This window comes from Vipera berus (genome assembly GCF_964194415.1).
Source record: "Vipera berus genome assembly, chromosome: 7".
Taxonomy (NCBI): domain Eukaryota; kingdom Metazoa; phylum Chordata; class Lepidosauria; order Squamata; family Viperidae; genus Vipera; species Vipera berus.
The window spans coordinates 43163331-43182572 of NC_138209.1; the positions used below are offsets into that span (position 1 = coordinate 43163331).

General features: G+C 35.8%; 1 protein-coding gene across 4 annotated transcripts in view; it reads right to left on the reverse strand.

The window, feature by feature from the left end:
* The window catches only part of MTUS1 (microtubule associated scaffold protein 1), a 111010-nt gene that overhangs the window by 40390 nt on the left and 51378 nt on the right, over positions 1–19242 (reverse strand). For all 4 annotated transcript variants that reach the window (XM_081333118.1, XM_081333117.1, XM_081333115.1 and 1 more), the window contains 3 exons: positions 15886–16017; positions 14654–14755; positions 12554–12604 (listed from right to left, as the gene is read on the reverse strand). In XM_081333118.1, the coding sequence (XP_081189244.1) occupies positions 12554–12604; positions 14654–14755; positions 15886–16017 (285 nt within the window). The remainder of the gene's footprint in view (positions 1–12553; positions 12605–14653; positions 14756–15885; positions 16018–19242) is intronic.

Here is a 19242-nt window from a genome sequence, read left to right on the forward strand (position 1 = left end):
TCACGACTTACATTTTATTTATTTCTACCTTCCTCCATTTATCTGTATCTTCAGGGCTTTTTGAAAGAGTGTCAAGCAGGGGGCCAATTATATTTCAGTGTTCCACAAGGACGGAGCCATCATGGAGAAGGCCCTTCTTCTTGGTCCCACTAGATGGACCTCCCTAAGAGAAAGGACTTATATATATACTTACTGGGGAGACTGTGGTAGTATTCTCCCTTCCTGTGTCATTTTGTAATGATTATTTTTTAAAAAAATTAACACCGAACAAAGAAAATTATGGCCAAAATTCTGTTTAAGTATTCTTTCAAATGGAGAATTTTTGCAAAATGCAATCAATTAACTGAAGTGCTTTGCAATTCCTTCTGGTTAACTATAAATCCTCTAAGTGCTATGTATCTGCAAAAATAGCTGGAATTAAGAATTCAGCAAATAAACTGGTTTTGTTGTGAATTTTTAAAAACCTCTTTATGTATTCATAGAAATATCCGAGAGACTTATAATTTACTATTGCTCAAAAAATGAACTCAAATCAGATAGCCTAATTCATGCCATCCGTGTCTTTAAAACTCAGCTATTTTTATGAAGTTCAATATTTAGCAATTATAGATAGTCCTCAACTTACAACAGTTCATTTAGTGACCAAAGTTACAATGGCACTGAAAAAAGTGACTTATGACCATTTTTCACATTTATGGCTGTGGCAGCATCCCCGTGGTCATGTGATCAAAATTCAGATCCTTGGCAATGGGTTCATATTTATGATGGTTGCAGTGTCCTAGGATCAGGTAATCACCTTTTGTGACCGTCTGATAAGCAAAGTCAATTGGGAAGCCAGATTCACTTAACAACCATGTTACTAACTTAACAATTGCAGTGATTCATTGAACAATTGTGGCAAGAAAGGTCATAAAATGTGGCAAAATTCACTTAATAACTGTCTCTTGCTTAGTAACAGAAATTTTAGTCAAAGACAATTTGTACCTAAAATATATCTATCTCCCTGATCACTTTATATATATGTCCAGATATGCACACAGAGAGATTTAAAGGTAAGACATTTCTTTTTCTTCAAAAATGAGAAATGCAACAGATAAAGGCATTTGTTTTCTGTAGTAATTCTAGTAGGGTAAACCTGTTAGGATGGATGCTTTTTCTACAGCCCCCTAGAGGCTGCTTTTGTACTATGCAGAAGCATGAGGCTAATTTTGTTTGCAAGCAAGCAACAATTAAAATCTCCATGACTCAACTATTGTATTATATTTTATATTTTTTAAAAAGGACAAGGGTGGGGGGCGGGTTAAGCAGATATACCCACTTTCCCCAACTGGTTATCTTGCAGATGAGTTAGAATTGTAACTTTCAGTGATTGTAGGTGGCTTACAAAAAATTAAAAACCCAATATATGAAGAGTGAAAACAATACTCCCCTGGCTCCTTGCAACTACAATAGTCAACCAAGTGTGAGCCACCAATTCTGAATAACGTCAGCTATAACCAGAGCACATCTTCCCTTCTTTTAATATAGATACCACCCACATTTTAGAGAAATAAAAAAATAATCATCTGTTTATATGCAGAACAATATAACACATAACTACCAACTTTCATCAGTAATTTCAAGACATGACATCTGTTTCAAAATAGAGGTTACAAAGAGCAGCAAATTGTTTTCCACAATGACCATCTAATCAGCATTAAAATCTTACCCTTTAATGCATTTCGTCCTCCTAGAAACTAAAATAAGCATTGTTTAAAAGTATTTAACAACATGCAATACAGCTCCAACTCTTATAGTAGTACAGCTGAATAAATATCAGCTATTAACAAAAATAGCATTTCTTTGCTTATCTCAACATTATAAGCCTATCTCAAACATATGTATAAATTCAGCTTAGGAAAAAAAACCAGTAGCCACAAGTGATAATCTTAGAGCCATCCAGCAGCTTACATGGGGTAAGTAGGTATTACAGATAATAAGCACTAACAAACAAATGTCAAAGAAGGAAATTTGGTATCATATTGAAGGCTGACTCATTTGAAAGGCTTGCCCCTTTCCCCAAGTTGGCTAATTCATCAAGATGGAAATATAGCTGCAAATGTTTGGGGCTGTCTGTAAGTGCCAATTTTCTAAACTCAGAATAGCTTTCAACCATAACACTAAAATGTCTCAGGTGACATGCCAGAAGCAAGGCTTTAAAAGGGTATTGGACGGGGTTTAGATTGCAGTCCTATACTTAATGAAGACATGTATTGAATTAATACTGTTAAATTGATAGAACTGCATGATGAAAGGAGTGGATAGCTGCAAACCTCTTAATGGTGAGATAGAAGCTACATTGTCAATGTTACCTACAAGATGGCTACTGGTACAGAGCACTCACCACAGTTATCACAAGCACAAAAGGGCTTTTATTTTATTTAAAACATTTGTATAGCTGTCCATCTAGACTCTGAGCAGCTCCCAGTCAAGAATTAAAACATAAAGACTATAAAAACCATAAAGGTTAAAAACAAATTTCTTTGTGCAACAGAGGTTGGCCTTCCTGACTGAATTACAGAAGATTAAGAGCTTCATGGGACTTTGCAAACAGGCAGGTGCACCATCAGCAAAGAACCAACACTTATTTAGCCTGGAGGGATGAGAAGCAGAACCTGAGCTGGTCTTGAATCTTTCAATCTGTATTTCTTTGTGCAATCTCCTAATTGAGTGTGTGTGTGTGTGTGTGTTTTAAAGTACAATGCAGGTAGTCCTTGATTTACAACCTTTTGTTCAGGGACCATTCAAAATTACAGTGGCATTGAAAAAATTACTTATGACCATTTTTCATGCTTACGACCATTGCAGCATCCCCATGGACATGTGATAAAAATTTGGATGCTTGGCAATTTCATAGTTTTGACGGCTGCAGTGTCCTGGGGTCATGTGATCACCTTTTGTGACCTTCTGACAAGCGAAGTCAATGGGGAAGCCAGATTCACTTAACCATATTACTAACTTAACAACTACAGTGATTCACTTAACAACTGTGCAAAAAAGGTTGTAAACACTCACTTAAAAATTGTCTCACATAGTAACAGAAATTTTGGGCTCATTTGTGGTTGTAAGTTGAGAATTACCTGTACATAGAGTAAAAGAATCTTTTTCTGTTTGCTGTCTACATAAATTTATTTTGTTTATGCAGACAGGAAGAAAAATTAACACAAGGAAAGATGGATGAGTGGGATGCTGAAATGGGGACCCAATTATTGTCTATTATTCCAGGACTCACTATGGTTTTAATCCGGCATATCACTTATGTAACATGATAGGACTCCTAAGACTTCCCTTTACTTTTGAGCTCAGAACAATAAACCTATAAGGTAGAGAGAAATTGACCAAAAATCACCTAGAGAATTTCTGGGACTGAGATGGGACTTCAACTTGATTCCAACATCCTAATCAATATACCATACTGACTCTTGATATGAAGCTCAGAAGGAGGGTACAAAACATACTCATATTAAATATAGAAGGTAAGCAAATCCGTATCTGGAGCTATGTCAAGTTATTTAAAGGCAAGTTATTTCTAACTGTGTAGGAGGTTTTCACTTGGATCAGCATCTGTGACAAAATGTTTCCATAAAAATAAACTGCCCTTCTATCACAGGAAAGATACCCACTTGTGATTATTCAATTCAAGCTTGCAACTGGCACGTCAGTTTCATCAAACTGCAAATATTTCAAACAGAAACTGTTTTGAATTAAAACCAGCTGTTCTGATCTTAGCGTGTTTTGATTTGGAAAGAGGACTCTTTCACAGCTAACTCGCTCACAGCTAGATGGCCCCGCTGAGAGTTTGCAATATTTCTGGCAACATCAGAATAGTGCTGAAATACATCTAGAAATGGTGAAACAACCAATTTCAAGCTAAAGGACATGTTTCAGTTTTTGGACTATCTAGCACATAACAACAATAAAGTCATATTTATTCACTTAAAGACTAGCTATGTTCATCCTAATCAGTTTGCAAAATGCAATCTGGGGATATTAATATTTATTTATCTAAAAATCAGAATACAAACTCTTCCAGCTAAAAAAAAATCATAAAAATATGCCTTTAAGTTAATAAGAAATAGAAGTCATCAATTATTTTCTAATGAAGATTTCATTCAAATACACAGCTTTAAAGTAACTCTAGGTACATTTTAGAACTTCTCAAATACTCGAAAGACCTCCACTGTATAGTAAACTGAACTAATTTTATTTTGGCATCAAAGAATGGTATTAGGAGCTGACAGGGAAACTGAGAGTTTTTCCTCAACTTACTGCCATTTGTTTAGTGATTGTTTGAAATTACAACGGCACTGAAAAAGTGACTTATAATCATTCTTCACACTTATGACTGTTGCAGTATCACCATGGTCACATGATCAAAATTTGGACACTTGGCAACTGGTTCATATTTATGACAGTTGCAGTATCCCTGGGTCCTCTTTTACAACCTTCTGACAAGCAAAGTCAAAGCCAGGTTCACTTAACAACTGTGTTACTAAACAACTCCAGTGATTCACTTAACAACTGTGACAAGAAAGATTGCAAAATGGGGCAAAACTCACTTAACAACCATCTCGTTTATCAATGGAATTTTTTTTTCTCAATTGTGGTCTTAAGTCAAGGACTAAGCTGTAGTGATAATTTTTATTCGAGGGTTTATTTTACACAACACTCCATAGCAATATCTAATCTGACTAAACCAATGTTTTTCAAACTGGAAACTTTTAAGATGTGTGGATTTCAACTCCCAGTTTTTCCTGGGAATTGGTAAATTCTGGGACTTGGAGTCCACATATCTTAAAATTAGCAAGTCTTAAAAACATTGCACAAAATGTTTCTCAAATTTCCATCCTGACTATATTTCCTCAGAAGCCCAGATGATGGAACATGTTTAACCTTAATTAGAAGATTTGTACCTGCTGCTTCTATTCTATCATTGTTTCCTGTTCAGTGAGGTAGCAACACTGTCAATCACATCAATGATGCCTTTAAATAATTAGATAGCAGAGATTTGAAAAAAAAGGTACTATGGTAAAATCACAGATTACTATTACCACATTCCTTCCTCTCTCATGCTGGAGGGAATGATTCTTCCAAAGCACTATTTAGGCAGAGAAAGGAAATGCACACATTACTGATCAATTATGTTTTGATGACTTATAATCAGCTCTGATTCATTTCAATGGGCAACATCTCTGTATTAAATATATTTCAACTGTAATTCAGCATTATATAACCAAACTGACAATGCAGCTTCAAGAGTATTTATGCCATGATGGAATTAATGCCAGAACAGGGACTTATTTTCATACAAGCCAATAAAAATATTTAAACATGGATTAAAAAGAATGGTTGTGCTCAGATTATACACCTCTCTCTTTCTCTCTCTCTCTCTCTCTCTTTCTCTCTCTCTCTCTCTCTCTCTCTCTCACACACACACACACACACACACACATACACACACACACTAACACACTCTCAATCCAAATGGCTCTGACTCACATACACAACAGCTTCCACAGACAGTGTGCTTTAACTGGGGGAAAACACACTGGTATTATTGCTTCATAAAGCCATCAATGAATCTAGGTTCAAAACTAAGCCAAGCTCCTTGGGCCACAGCTTTTACCAGCCAAGTGTTTTACTTGGAAGGAAGGCAAAACAGAATACTTGCATCTAGCTATTTAACAAACAGTAATAGGGCCAATGAGATGAATAGTTTCTATATTTTTTAAACTCTCCAGTCCACACCATGCCAAACACTGTTTCGTCTGCATATCAAAGACATACTGTATACATATTCACAATCATTGCAACATGCTATCCTCTGTGGATTCATTTGTAAGGATCATAGATAAACCTATTTTGTTAAAAAATGTTGCAAGCACATTTTGAAAATTCACTTTGGGTTCAGGAAGATATTCAGGTCATATCAGACAAGAACAAATGATAATCAATGTTTATATGATTATATGCATAGCAGCCTTGACATATGCAGTTATTTAAATCAAGCTATTGAGATAATTGCAACTGTATACAGTATGTATTACATATGCATTCTGTTTTTTTAATTTTCTAATTAATTTTTCAGCACCTAGTATTGAGAGGCTATTAAGCAGAAAGCATACAAAGCTACTTGAACAACCAATTTTGGTGTTTCGCGTGCAATCTACATCATTGATTAGATGATTTATTTTCTAGGAAACAGAACTATAAAAATTAAGTTTTATTGTGTGTTTAGACTGGCTATTGTGCTAAGCTACTGAAGGGAAAGATTAGAATAGCCACGGGCACTCGCATGCTAACCTGAATACGAAAAATACTCAAGACACTCTGATGTTAGAAGAGATTACTGTGCTATGGTAGATGTCACAGCCAGGCTGAAAATAAATTGCCCACAAAATGTGGGGACAGAAATGAGAAGCATAGTCAGAATTTCATGCCTGAGAATAGATATGGGTAAAACAATAGTAGAAGGCTTTGAATAATTTATATAATTTGCTGGAGACTATTTTAAAGTCTGCATGCCAATATTCCCCTAACTGCATTTTCTAATCATTAATCAAATGCAGAAAAGTGTTGAACAAAATGAATCCACCCATTTTAAAATAAAGACCAATCTCATTAATTGCAACTGCAAAATTTGTATTGCCTAGTGATGTGCCCTAGAATCAAAATTATTTCTTATATAGAATAATTTCTTCTCCCAATTCATGTACAGACTTTCATAATTCCATGTACTATCATGCTAAAGAGATTAAGAAAGATATAGAATTGAAATTCAAAACTCTCAACACCTATAGACATCTGCTAAATGGCCATGCATTGCATGTCACCGGTGTACAAAAATTCACTTTAAAATGATGTTTTTTAAATTTCTAAGATTACACATGTGTCAGGCTTAACATAATCACTACAGGTAACCACACACACACACACACACACACAAACAGACACATTACATTCAGCTACTGAAAAATGGATTAATTGCTGAATTTTCTAAGGACAAATTTTGTGAGAAAGAAATGCACACTGAACCATACATAGTTGCTATTAACAGCCAGAGAAGTCAACAAGATGTCCCCCAGGCATACAGGAAAATATACTAACCTGCATGAATAATAACTGTGCTTCTCCTATATCCAGAGGGAAGCCGAAGATTTCGAAGTAATCCTTTTGCAGTTAGTTGAATATGCATGTTGGATAAGGAGAATTTTGGGGACCATAACATGTCTTTAGAGGATTTTGAAGAAAAACAACCAGGAAACATTCTCCATATATTGTCACATACTATCTTTGTAACTCAGCTCTGAAGCCATGGAGTAGCTGGCCAGATAAACAACCTCACAACATATCAAAGCCTCTCTTCATTTCTCCACTGAGATTCCACAAATAGGTGAAAAATTAAAAGAATCCAGAAAGGAAAATACTATATCCACAAAGTAAAGCCTGCTGCCAGCTTCATTGCCTATCAGCAAGAGGCTTTAAAACAAAGCTCACCCTGAGAATAAAACTGCTCTGTTATTTAGAAGCAGCTCTGAATTACATCACACTGTTCAGGTTTAATCAAATGTGTGGTACAGTGGCAAGAGAAAGTGGGAGGAGGAGAAAGAAGTGGGTGGTCTCCCAAGCTGAATACATCAGCCAGCAATGTCACAGATCATGCCATTCAGTTTTCAGGACCACTAGAGGAGAAGATTTAATGTTCCACAAGATAGATTAAAACCATTCCTTATATTAACAGTTTTTAGTAAATCAAATTTTATGTTCATTATTATTCTGAAAGCTATCTGACCCAGCAACACTAGACAACAATAATTTGGCTCTTTGTGATCAAACACAAGTAGATTTCTTGTTTGTGGCTGTATCAATATTCTCTGTTTGATTATAAAAATATTAAACAGAGTTCTTTGCCTATAGGATTAGGCTAATTTTGTGTGTTTGAACTGTCATTAAGTAAGCAGTAATCTTAATGTAGGATAAATGCTTTAAGCTGTATCAGTTATGAACTTGTCACTTTAAATTTCCAGGTACATCTCAGAAGGAAAAAAAATCATTAAGCTAACTTTGTATGCCACCCACAAATTTACGATTCACTGATTCTAATTTTCCAGATGGGAAACGTTGTAACTGATGTTTCAAAAATGCTGAACTGGTGCAGCCAACTAGCATGAGGAATGCCCTAAATATAAAAAAATGGACTGAATTAATTTCAAGATATGCACAAACATAGGCTTCATTTAACACTGGTATTCTCTGTTTGAAGTACTGTATATATTTCCAGCCATTTGATCCTTATCTCAAACCCATAGAACAACTGACTAGAGGTGCTGCTGTTTTTCTGATTACTTGCTATATAACAAGTACATCAACAGAGAATTTGAAAAATAGCCTAAACTCTGGCCAGGCTTTAATAAGCTCAATGATGTAAGAGGTGGGAAATTCTTCAAACACATTCAGGAAAATATCCTTGCCAACATGAGGCTGTATTAATTAGTTCTTCATTCCTGCAGAGGTAGGTCACCCTAAATGGCATCAGCCAAAAGCTGAAGTGACAGCAACCTATTCATGACATGAATTACAGAGAATCTCTTGTTCGACCCAAGAGAATATAAAATTTTGCCTCTATCAGGCTGTATGTTGGAGGCTATGTATTAGTTAGTAGGATTATGTAACATGTTCAAAAGCACAGTGGTGCAAATGAATCGAACTGCTTCTTGAAGCAGTAAGAAAAACAACTCGCTTGGAATGGCTTTCTCAGATTGGGTTTCCTCATGTGCACATGTACAGCTGCTTCACATACAGTTGTAGCAGAAGTGCTGTCTGAGAAAGTCTTTGGGGCAGTTACCATGAGAAAAGTCATGGTAGGTCCCAGTTGCCACAATCTACATGAAACTGTAAACCCATTTGGGGCCAGCAATCTCAATATCAATACTGAAAAAAGGTGGCCAGCAAGAACTGGTACACACACAACACCCAAGAAAACTGGCAAAATTACACCACTGCAAGAAGTGCAGCAAAGAAAATTGTCGTTCAGGTCAGTGCTGAAGATTATTGGAACTTATGCAAACAACTGGACATGGAAGAAGGCAAGAAAAGCATATCTATATTATCAAAAACATGTGGCAAGGAAGGACAAATATGTGTGAACGAATCTCAGTATGAATATTGAAATCAACCAAGGTAAGAGGTTTAAGCTGATGAATTGCCATGTCTCTGTTCAGCACATCAAGTTCAAGAAGAAAATGCTTTAGGTAGGAAAGTAGATAAGAGTGCCATTTTCATGACACTGGGATTGTCTCTCCTTCATACCACTTTAGTTCAAATAGCTTTATTTTCGGGACAGAGCTTTCTGGTTCATCATTACTTATTGAAATTATTGTCACTTTTCTTTACAGCTTAGTTGGAGATCGGGGGGGGGGGGGAGGACCAGATTCTCTTTGCGTGTAGTATTGTTTCTTTTGTTTCCAACTTAAGGGAAAAAGAAAACAATTTGGGACCATCCAGATCCACAACTATTTTCTTTGATGCCTGGACAAATTGTAGATTCATCGGACTGATTTTCACTCACAAGATACACATTTCAAAGTAAGCAACCTTTTTTTGCAAGCATGGGTATTAATGCAAACTGAAACCATTATGAAACCCCCTTTCCTTTTCTGTCTTAAGTATGTGACAAGATGAAGACTCTGTGATTTTAACACTAGATTTTTTCCCCTTCTTCCATCTCCATTTATTTTGTTTTTAATCGTGGCTAATGAAAAGTTCTGAGAATTTGAAAGCTTGGACCTTATTTGAATAATTGAGATGGCCGAATAAAACATTAATATAATTAATATCTGTCACTTTTACACACTTTTATGTTTTCAGTAATTTGCCAACTTGAGTTTTTTTTGCATGAAGCATTACAATAGATGCAAATTTGGGCCATGGCTGGCTTCACTATTAATATTTTAAATATCTTTAAAACATCAAATCAAATATAAATTATGTTCTATTTCCAGAACACAACTAGAAATGTAGATACCGTAATAAACATAATTTCAACAGGACCTGTATACTCTATCCAATAATGTTTTCTTTAGCAGTCAGCCCCCATCCTCCTAAGCCAATGAAATACTTATATAACTGTTTCTAAATTGTGGAGGACTCTAACTCTAGTCTGATGTTCTGGAAGCCCAATCCCAAGAAGGCCCATTAGGAGTTGAGACTGTGCCCCTATGGACAAGTGGCCATTGAAACCACAGATCATGTCCTGTTATATTGCACCTTCGCTAAAGATTCACAGACTCATAACTCCCCACAGAGCAAATTAGCTGGAAAATCTTGATATCTTTTATGTTCAGCTGTTATTGTTGGATTAGTCTGATACAATCACCTATAGCTAAATTCTGTTATACTGTCTACAAAATCAGGCAGACTTTGACTACCCGCTGATGATCTCATCACTAATTGTAATATACTATTAGGCTTTGTTCTGTTTCTTTTAATGTTTTAATTTTTAATTATAGGCCATGACCTTAATAAAAGATTGACTGACTGGATAAACATAATCAAATACAGTCATGATGAAGACTTCAGTCCCCTCGTTCACTCTATTCTTAATAAGAACATATGTTCTAATTAGCCCTGATTGCTTAAGAAGAAGCGGTTTCTTCATAAAAAGAAATATATTAATATGTTAGCCCCTTCAGAGATTCTGGCCCTTTCAGGGACTCTGTCTACCAGTAAAGAGTTTATGTAATGTACCTAAGTGACATCTGGACAGTTTTTAAATAAACCCTGACTTAATTTTGTCCAATTGGAATAAAACATAAGAGAGCCTATCCGATCAGTTTGACATCCTTGCTCGACGTGGGCATACTTTGGGGGGAGTTGGAGTGTTCTTCTATCTATCCTCTAAAACTGCCAAGGGTGGGGGGGCGCTGAAATGGGCTATGGTGAACTGAAGTAACTAAGCAAACACAGATAATTTGCAGAAAAGAATCTCTGGGGAATTCAGAAAGATTTAAAAAATTCCTATTATTTATTTATTTAATTAATTTATATGTATCCCATTTTTGTTATTTTTACAAATAAATCAAGGAAGCAACCATCCAACATACCTTCTTCCTCCTTTTCCCCACAACAGCAACCCTGTGAGGTGAGTTGGGCTGAAAGGGAGTGACCGGCCCAAGGTCACCCAGCTGGCTTTCATGGCTAAAGCGACACTTGAACTCATGGTCGCCCACTTGCTAGCCTAATGCCTTAACCCTAAACCAAACTGACTTGACACAGTTCTCATTATTTATTCCTCCCCCAATTGTAAATACTGATTTTACTGAGTCTAACCTTCAAGAAATTCTAACCTTCAAGAAATTCTAACCTTCAAGAAATTCTAACCTTCAAGAAAGTCTAACCTTCAGTTTTAGCAGTTTTTCTCAATATAATCAAATTACGAAGATGAATTTTTAGCACTGAAATTTTGTTAGATATATACCATACTACTTACATACCATATATGTATGTGGTTGTTATGATGGCTATGCATCCTTTAAAAATTATTTGGAAGAAGTGCTTCAATGTAAGCAGTAATGATTTGAATTAATGAACAAAATCTTTAAAGTAACTCTTAAAGCAGCTATGCCATTATTTCAGGCTTGCACAGAAACTTCAAAAAAATGTGGGAGCTTTAATAAAGAGCATTAATGTTGTGCGGGCTCCTGCCAGGTTTAAAGCACTTCTCCCAAACAATTTTTAAAGGGCACATAGCCATTGTTACTGTTATTACTGTTATTGCTTTATTAAACTTTAAAAATAAAGTAATACATTTAACCTCTGCATACAAATGTTCACTTCAAATACTAGTGAATTGTGTTTTTTACTTATCTTCTTGTTTATAAGTTTAGCTAGGAGAGAAAAATACATTAAAATAGCAAATGGGTTTCCTTTCCAAGGAAGGGTTTAATTCTACCAGTCTACTTTTTAATTGTTCATTACACCGCCTTATTAGAAAACTACAGAATCAATAATATATTTATTATATCAGGGTAAAATTAAATGTGATGATGATGATAGCTTTAAATGTAAGCATGAAATAATCATATATGAAGCTGATGACATCAGTGAGAACAAGAAGGATGCTGGATAGTTATTTTGTCCTCTAAGTGGATCGTATCACCAGTTTTTATTTTATTTCCAGCTAAATCTAGTTTACAGAATTAAATCCATATAGACAAAAACATTCAAACCTGTCTATGACTGGTCCAAGTGGGCCAAGTAATCCATAAACATTTGATCAAGAAGTGGAAAGTGGTTGTGCAGCTTCATTCACCGTATGTACACAAATTTTAAATGTGAGACCTATGCATTTAAGCATCAAATTATTATACACAGAAAACATCCAGCATCTTAAGTTATGTACTTATACAAACTTAACATTTCCAAAACACTTACATATACATTTCAGGACTGGAATCTTCTTTGATGGCATAAAACATTTAGGAGTGAGTGGGGAGGGAGCGATTAAACTACTCACCAGAGCTGAATGCTGAAAATAAATGCCTGGATCCATTTTGTGCTGAAGGTCCTGGAAAAGATAAAATTCTAATTTGGCAATGTAACTCACCTACAAAATGAACACATTACAAGAGGTTTCCATAGTATCATATTAGATGTTACCTACAAAAACATTTAAATATGTTTGGCTATTAATCTTGAAGTCAATATATTTGTCTCGGTATCAGCTCCTTAATATTAATAGTAAGAGATCAAAAGCAGAAGGTTTTATTCCACTTATTAAAAGTTCTGCTTTTAATAAAGGGCAGATACTGCTTCTGGAATATTTGTGAAAAGATAATCAGGAGGAACTTGGGCCTTTTCCTCTCAAAGCCTGCTACTCCATAGCAGGTCTTTCTGAAGGCACTGACTGCTGCTGCTCATGACCCCATCATTAAAGTCGTACATACATGGAATTAATCATTTGTTCCCTCAAGCAGTCTCATCCACACAATACCTTTCCATAAGACCATATCCTATGAAAATTAGTAAGTTTTTCAGTCCTCTCTCTCTCTCTCTCTCTCTCTCTCTCTCTCTCTCTCTCTCACACACACACACACACACACACACACACAAACAAACACGGAAGGTGGGTTTGGCTGGATGTAGCCATTACAGCACAGTTGGCTCAATTAGTTCGACTGGACATAGGAAGAACTGGTCTTCCCCAAAATATGGCTTCCACTTATTTTCCACATTTAATAAAAGGGTGAAAACAGTATTCAAAGAAAAAGAATACTGGGTATTTGGAGAAAAGTCATCTGGGCCTCATGTTTGGATATCTGAAGTCATCCAAACATGAGGCCCAGATAACTTTTCTCCAAATACCCTCTCTATAATAAAATTTGGATATGTACTTTGGTCTGATATTTTATTCAAGCAGATACTATATAACCCATACAGGTAGGTTAATTATACTGATTTGTTTTTAACTCTTTGTGTGAACATTTCCTTCCCTTGTTTTTTTTGTTCTCCCATTCTCCCAATATACTTCTGGGTTCCATGAGAAATTGTAATCCCATTAAGAGACAGTAAGTGAAATAGGCAGTCAATTTTCTATAACTCAAGTTTTGTCTCTTAATTAGGGTTTCTAAGGCGGTATTGGGAAGCTCTCTGTCTCTCACCTGAAAAAGTTTAAAATCCTCTAATCTGGAGATTTGGTTTCATTTTTTAAAATTAAAATTTCCATTACAATCTTCCTACATGCAAGATTGCATTGTTACCTTCTTATTTTAAAGATATTAGCTTTACTGAGTTTTGCAATATATATCTTTAGACAGAAAGATCCAAAGATCTGTTTTTCCTAAGGTAGGCTGAATAGAAAACACTTTGCAGGCATTCCCCAGACAGGATAGAGCAGGGAATTTAATCTAATTGTAGCAGCCTATCATTAATTATTGATTCCTGGAAAACCCTTAGGAAAAGAAGCCTGTCAGTAAGATTTAATTTATTCCCTACTTTCATGTGAGACAAGGAATGTGTGGAATCTTCTCAATTAAATATCTTCCCATGATCTTTCAGAAATGAATATGCAATTATAACTGAAATCAGAGTTCTCAAGTTGGTATAATTGTTAGATTTATAACTTATCTTCGCTTCAGGAAAGGAAAAAGTATACGGTGGTATCTAAACTTCCCAGAGTTACCTAGGTGAGTTGGACAGTGTAGAAATTTGATAAATAAAAATAAGTAAAATAAAATAGTTCTCTCACCTTCCATTTTTCTCCAACAAACTGCCTGTGAAATAGGTTGGACTGAGAATGATTGATTATAAATTATTCAGTAAGCTTCTGTGGCTGAAGTTGGGCTTCATCCTAGGTTCTTCAATGCTAGTTAGGAATCTTAATATGATACACTCACTAAATGAGAATTTAGCCCAGACCATGAAAAAAATAACAGAAATCGTTCTGTATTCAGCAAAATACTCAAAACCTAGGTTTAATCAATTTCCCAACCTAGGTCTTGTAAACTGAGCAAATGCCATACCAATTATCTAACAGTGATAGAAAAGGAGGCATAAAATATGTAAGTTTTTATCATAATTATATGAATACAATGCAAGAATGAACTGATCGTTTTACCTAATCGTTGATTTCCTCTTAGATCACTTGTTTTTTTCCCTGGAAGAAGAACTCCAGACTTGGGAGTACATTGGTTCACTAAGCCTATTTTACCTTTTGCTCCTTAAGGAAAAAAAATCCATAAAATAATTGTGTTAGAATATAGTACTAGTAAAGTATCAAGCATACCTCAAAACTATGGACAAACATCAGCTTCTTTTTAAAGTTAGCAGAAGCATGCTACATATTCAGCTTCCACAGCTAGCTGGGAGTGATTGGTTCTATACCCAAACACATCTGGAAGGCACCAAGTTGATTAAGGCTTTTTCAATTCTTTCTAAGGAAAACCCAGATGCTGCTCTCCAGTTTCTGCTCTTCTTTCATCCAACATATGTAAAATTGCTCTTTCAAAATCAATGATGGAAGATGAACATAGGATAATTCCCACTGAGAGATTCTATTATACACTGGGTCCACTGAGAAAAAACTTCCCCAATCTGTTATCTTCCAAATGGTTATCCAACCCTGTATTCTTCAAATCCTATGTCTGCAGAATGAAGGTTGGGAGAAGATCCAAATTAGCAGCAGGTCCTTCTCAGGACACTTCAACCTTCTAACAGAAAGCAAGCCAATGCTCCTTCTTTAAATAAAAACACTGGGTTCAATTCCTGATCTTTCCTTTTACTGTTTATTTCTGCATCAAGATTTGAAGAAACTGTAAATTCTGTAGTTCTAATCTCCTGCTCAATCTATGTAGACAAAGTAAGAGCCAGTTTTCATCCAATTTTTTAATACTGATACATTTGTAGCTCATCATATTTTGTTTAAGCAATTACGTTCCAATCTACCTAAAGCAGTCGGGTTACTCAGCTACCAAACTCTCATATAGAAAGTTACCTTCAGGGACCTTTATTAGTTGATCTCAAACTGCTTTTAGGTTATCAAGATAACCAATGCCTGGACAAAAAAAATCATTACAATCCACTTTTTGGTTTAAGAATTGTAAGACCTTTCTGTCTATTAATGCAATTTCATAGTTCTAAAAGTGTTTACTTCCAACTTTAAAAAAAGATAACCATTGTGGCTGCAAATCTAAGTGTTGGTTTTTAATCAATCTCAGCTTTTTAATAGAAACTCTTTATTTTTATCAGGATTATGGACAAGAAAACAACAGGGATCAACAATCTGCTTTCCCAGTATGTTTCTCACTAATGGCTATTACTGCCTCATATATCCTTGCTGAGATCAAATACCTTTCGGTGTACTTTTCAGAGAAAGGACTCGTGGCCTGGGCACTGGCTTTAGAGAGATGGATCCGGCAGTACCATTCTGACATGCAGATTTGGAATCCCATTCTCCGTTCTTGATAATAGTAGCACTTGTAGCTATTGGGGAAAAAACATAAACTGCCAGTTTATTAATGACTACATTATGAGAATATTCAAAATATTCTGTGGCAATTACACAGCTGCCGTACTTCTGCAGGTATCCTAGAAGATGTGATACATGACAATGAAGACAGCAAAAAAGGCTTAGTGATGCTAAAGAGTAACAGACTTTACATCATAGGATTTTGTGCATATCAAGTCATATCATCAGCTGAATGAAGTGTTATCCTCTATCGGCATCTGGACATAAATAAACGGACACGTTTGAAATCCACATTAAACTATACCCACAAGGAAGAAAGCCCTAGCATTAGAAGTGCAATCTGGAATGCCCTCAATACACAAACACAGTTTTGCTGCTCCCTATTATCTAACTCCATGGAAACACTTGATTCCCTTACCATCCTGATGGTCAACAATAGGAAAGAGGGTGAACACACTGAAATTAAGCCTAAACCATATAAAGTAGAAAACGCAAACCCTGACATAGTTGTTCAGCTTTTGGTTCTCTAAAAACAGCAGATACTCCATCTGAGGGGGCTCCCTGACTGCGAGCTGCAGGTGGTGGTGGCAGCAATACAGAATCATTCTGAATTGGGTGAAAGCAGGATGGTACACCAAGGAGAAGAATGTTGTAAGTGGGTTATAACACCGTTATATCTGCTCTAAATCTGCACCATGTGCCAATTATTTTTCAGCTTTAGTTTTTACCTTGAAGAGTTTGGGGCCTGGCTAGTTCAACATGAATCTGTGAACCACTTAACCTGTGAACCACTGTAATCAGCAGGAGAGCTTTCTTAAAGATATTCTCACTTCTCATGTCCATTGGTGGGACACATGGAAGAAACTAGAGAACACGTTCCTGGAGAGATGTGCTTATTCTCCCATCCTTCTACTTGTACGAGAAAAATTTAAAATTATTCTTTGCAGACAAGCCTTATTTTTTTGTTTGAATTAGTTAAAATCTTATAAAAGTGGCTAAAATTGCTGTTAACTGATAAATTGTGCACTGGGCAACAAGACAGGATAAAAATCAAAACCAGTATTCCTTAAATCAGTGAGAAAAAATTGCTGTTTCAAATAAAGCAATACTGTCTTCTTGCACGTTACTGTCAGCAATACTGACAGTTTGGTGTAGTGGGTAAGGCCTCAGACTAGAAACTAGAAGACTATAAATTCCAATCCCACCTTGGGCACAAAGCCAGCTTACTGATCTTGGGCCAGTCATTCTCTCTCAGCCCTAGGAAAGAGGCAATGACAAACCACTTCTGGAAAAGCTTGCCAAGAAAAATGTAAGGTCTAGTCTTAATAATAAACCTTTATTGTCAAAGTACAACATGTGTACATTGAGATTAGCTGAGCCTCCCCCTGTGCTCTCTCCCCCCAACACACAGTGACAACAAACCCTCCATCCCACCAGGCAGGCAAAGCAAAAAAAATAAAAATAGAAAAAATGTGATTCGAATGTACGCATGCATACACACACTAATATCAGAGCGAACATAGTCTAATGGTTAAGACAACATGCTAGGATCAAAGAAGCCTATGTTCTAGTCTAAGTTCTAGCTTAGTTACAGAAGTCAATTGCATGGACTTGACTACATCATTGCCAGAGTTAAGACTGATTCAACAACAACAAAAAGAACAATATTTTGGATTATGATGTGAAATATACTAACCAATTAATAACAGATTGCTATCCTAGTTTATTTGTCTGAAAGATGCTATTTTCAGGTAATGAAGCAAATATATTCAATTTTCTATTCAGTACCTGTGAAAAGATACTAGAATGAAAAGAATTATTCTGTTCCTGAAACTGACCAAGTGTTTCTGATCAATACTTTCGTAATCTGAAGAGTTATGCTTCCTCTGTTGCCAATATTACAAGAAAAACTATTTATTTGAGAATCTTTATGGACAATGAATTGATTTTTGAAAGGTTTACTTAGCAGTATGAGCTATAACTATCTACTATAAGATCATTAAAATATTGTAACCTATTATTTAAATAGTTTAAAGAATTGCAGGTAATTTAAAGTTATATTTCTATTATTTTATCATTTCAAACACAACTGCCACATTCAGAGTTCATGCTACATGGCTACTCCTGTGAAGGGAGACAGTACATTTTAAACACTCAACATTCTGAAATATGCAAAAGGCAGAGGGGATTTTTCTTTTTTCATCCCTTTTCTCCAGACTGTTCCACTATGTTCTTCTTTTGACTTACATTTCTGAGGAACCATTCAGACTATAGACAATGGCAGCTGTTAAACAGCCTCAGTTTAAATTCTGCAGTTATAAGGCAAGACAACTGATTAATGTTGAGGTTTATGAAGAAGATAACAGTTTAGTATAAAAACATGCTCACAAATATTACAGGACCTACACAATTTATAAGCAAATTACACAAAGCACAGAGTCTATATTAAATGAAGAACTGCTATTCTGCGATTGACTTTTTTAAAAGAGCACATTTGCAATCATGCAAAATTATACATTAGGTTATAATTTATAACTGTCTTACTGAAGATGTTTAAATCTTGACAGGAAGGAATTCTGTAGTGGTTATTGCAGATAATTTATTTAACTCTGAAGTGTATTGAGCAAAGCCGTGCATATGCTGACAAGGGGGAGGATGAGAGCAGAGGCTTTTTTTTTGGGGGGGGGGAAGCATATACTTATAATAATTAGGTATAAGATCACCAGGAACACAAAAGTCACAGCTGAAAATGAATTTGGCTAATGTATTTTTCAGATTTTATTATGGGTGCAGAATATGCATCAAGCATGCATTACTTCATGAGAAATTAAACACACTCCTCCCTCTCTTCTCCATCATGATTTCTTTTAAGACAGACAGAATGGAAAAGCATTTCATTTGATACATTCACTTCATTTACGAAAACAAGACATGCTGCCTCTTTTCTCTATGCACAGATTGAAGTATAGGGATATAGATATAAAAGGACGGTCACCTACTTCTTCTGCCAGAAAATGTGGCTAACAAAGGAATGATACAAAAGCTGTACGATCCCACTACCAGCAAGGTCAGTAAGGTAACATCGTAGTGGCTTCCTGAGTCTGCCGGTGGTGTGAGGGTAGAATTGATGAAAATATGAGGAGAGAAGTCGGTTTCTGTGCAACTGCGATGTCCTCCTGGTACATTCATTTAAAATGATCAAAGCAAGCTCAGCGCCTGAAAGACTGCAGCCATGTTCA